Genomic DNA, 1,413 nt, shown 5'->3' on the forward strand with positions numbered 1-1,413 from the left:
AGTTTTTCCTATAAAGATCTTAGACTTCTTTTGTTAAGATTTACTCCTAAGTCCTTCATATTCTCTGATGATACTGTTATAAATGTTTTCCTTTCATTTAATTATATTTTCTAGTTGTTTGTTGCTGGTACACAGAAATGCAATTGATTTTTGTGTATTAACTTTATATCTAACCATTTGTTAAACATTCCTGTTATTTATAATTCATCTGAGGATTTCTTAGGATTTTCTATCACTCACAAAAAGTGACAGTATTATATCCTTTGTTCCAATTTTTGTGCCTCTCATTTCTTTTTCTTGTCTTATTGGTTCTTAGATATAATGTTTTCAAATGTCAGTCCTCAGAATTCCAAGATTCTGAAGATGCTTCAGGGGTCCTGCAAATATTTGCCCACTTTTAAAAGTTTATGAAGTTTTAAAATTCAGCTTGATCTTGGTATTGAAACCCTATTAGTTCACTCTCCTTGTTCTTCCTGGTATTTTGCTTTTTCTTCCCCATTTTATATTCCTTTTCTCACACTGAAACTGACCTCTGTCATATCTTTTTTCACTCTTCATTCTCAGTATCTAGAGGACTAGAGTGTCCATGTTCTCCACAGAGAACTACAGGCAAACTCAGAAACTTTTACTGTCTTATGAAAATGCTTTTTTAACTACCAGAATGCCACACTGCTCATGCGGCACTGATAAGTAACCAAATTTAACTATCTCCTCCAGAAAATAAACTATCTGTATCAAACTATGAATGAGAAAACAACACTGGAAAGACTAATTCTTTGACGCTGGAGATACAACTGAGTTGCATACCTACCTGGAATTTTAGACAACTATATTTATACCAATAAAACCAATAAAAAACCAACATTTATACTCTACTTTTCGTTAGAAATGGGCACTTAATGAACATACCTGCTACCACTCATTACATAACCTGAACATTCAAATGATGCAATTTCTTCACTTGTCAAGCCAATTTCACCTCTTCGTGGGATACGTTTTCCAGCTTTTACATATTCAGCCATAGCTGCACCTTCACCGGGTAACAGAGCATGGCCATAGCTACAAAGTAATATAGAATTAAGAAAGGGTTCATTATAAAAGAAAGCACAAAAATCATTTCTCTCAGAAAACAGTAGGAATAACAGTTACTGGGCAGCATGCTGGGAAGCCTAATGTAAATTACCTTAATTTAATTAGGGAACACTGCACTGTGACCTATATTACTAACCCAGAAATGCAGAGATACTTTGGAAGAATAAAAGGACTGATGTTAGTGAGCATATATTCATGGTTTACAATTATGGATCAATTTTCCCTACAGCTGTTGTCTTTATTGCTTCTGCCTCCAGTGAATTCCTTTTCCCTTTAAATACAAAGCAGAGAAATAATATATCTCAAATTAACATATTTTTA

At 33.5% G+C, this 1,413-nt stretch overlaps 1 protein-coding gene across 1 annotated transcript in view; it reads right to left on the reverse strand.

Moving 5' to 3' along the window:
* Positions 1-1,413, reverse strand: part of NKAP (NFKB activating protein) — a gene marked incomplete at its 5' end in the record, with an annotated part of 18,578 nt that overhangs the window by 5,282 nt on the left and 11,883 nt on the right. Inside the window, 1 exon segment of the mRNA XM_010856973.1 lies at positions 910-1,059. Coding sequence (XP_010855275.1) covers positions 910-1,059 — 150 coding nt within the window.

This window comes from Bison bison, unplaced genomic scaffold (genome assembly GCF_000754665.1).
Source record: "Bison bison bison isolate TAMUID 2011002044 unplaced genomic scaffold, Bison_UMD1.0 scf7180017864375, whole genome shotgun sequence".
Lineage (NCBI taxonomy): Eukaryota > Metazoa > Chordata > Mammalia > Artiodactyla > Bovidae > Bison > Bison bison.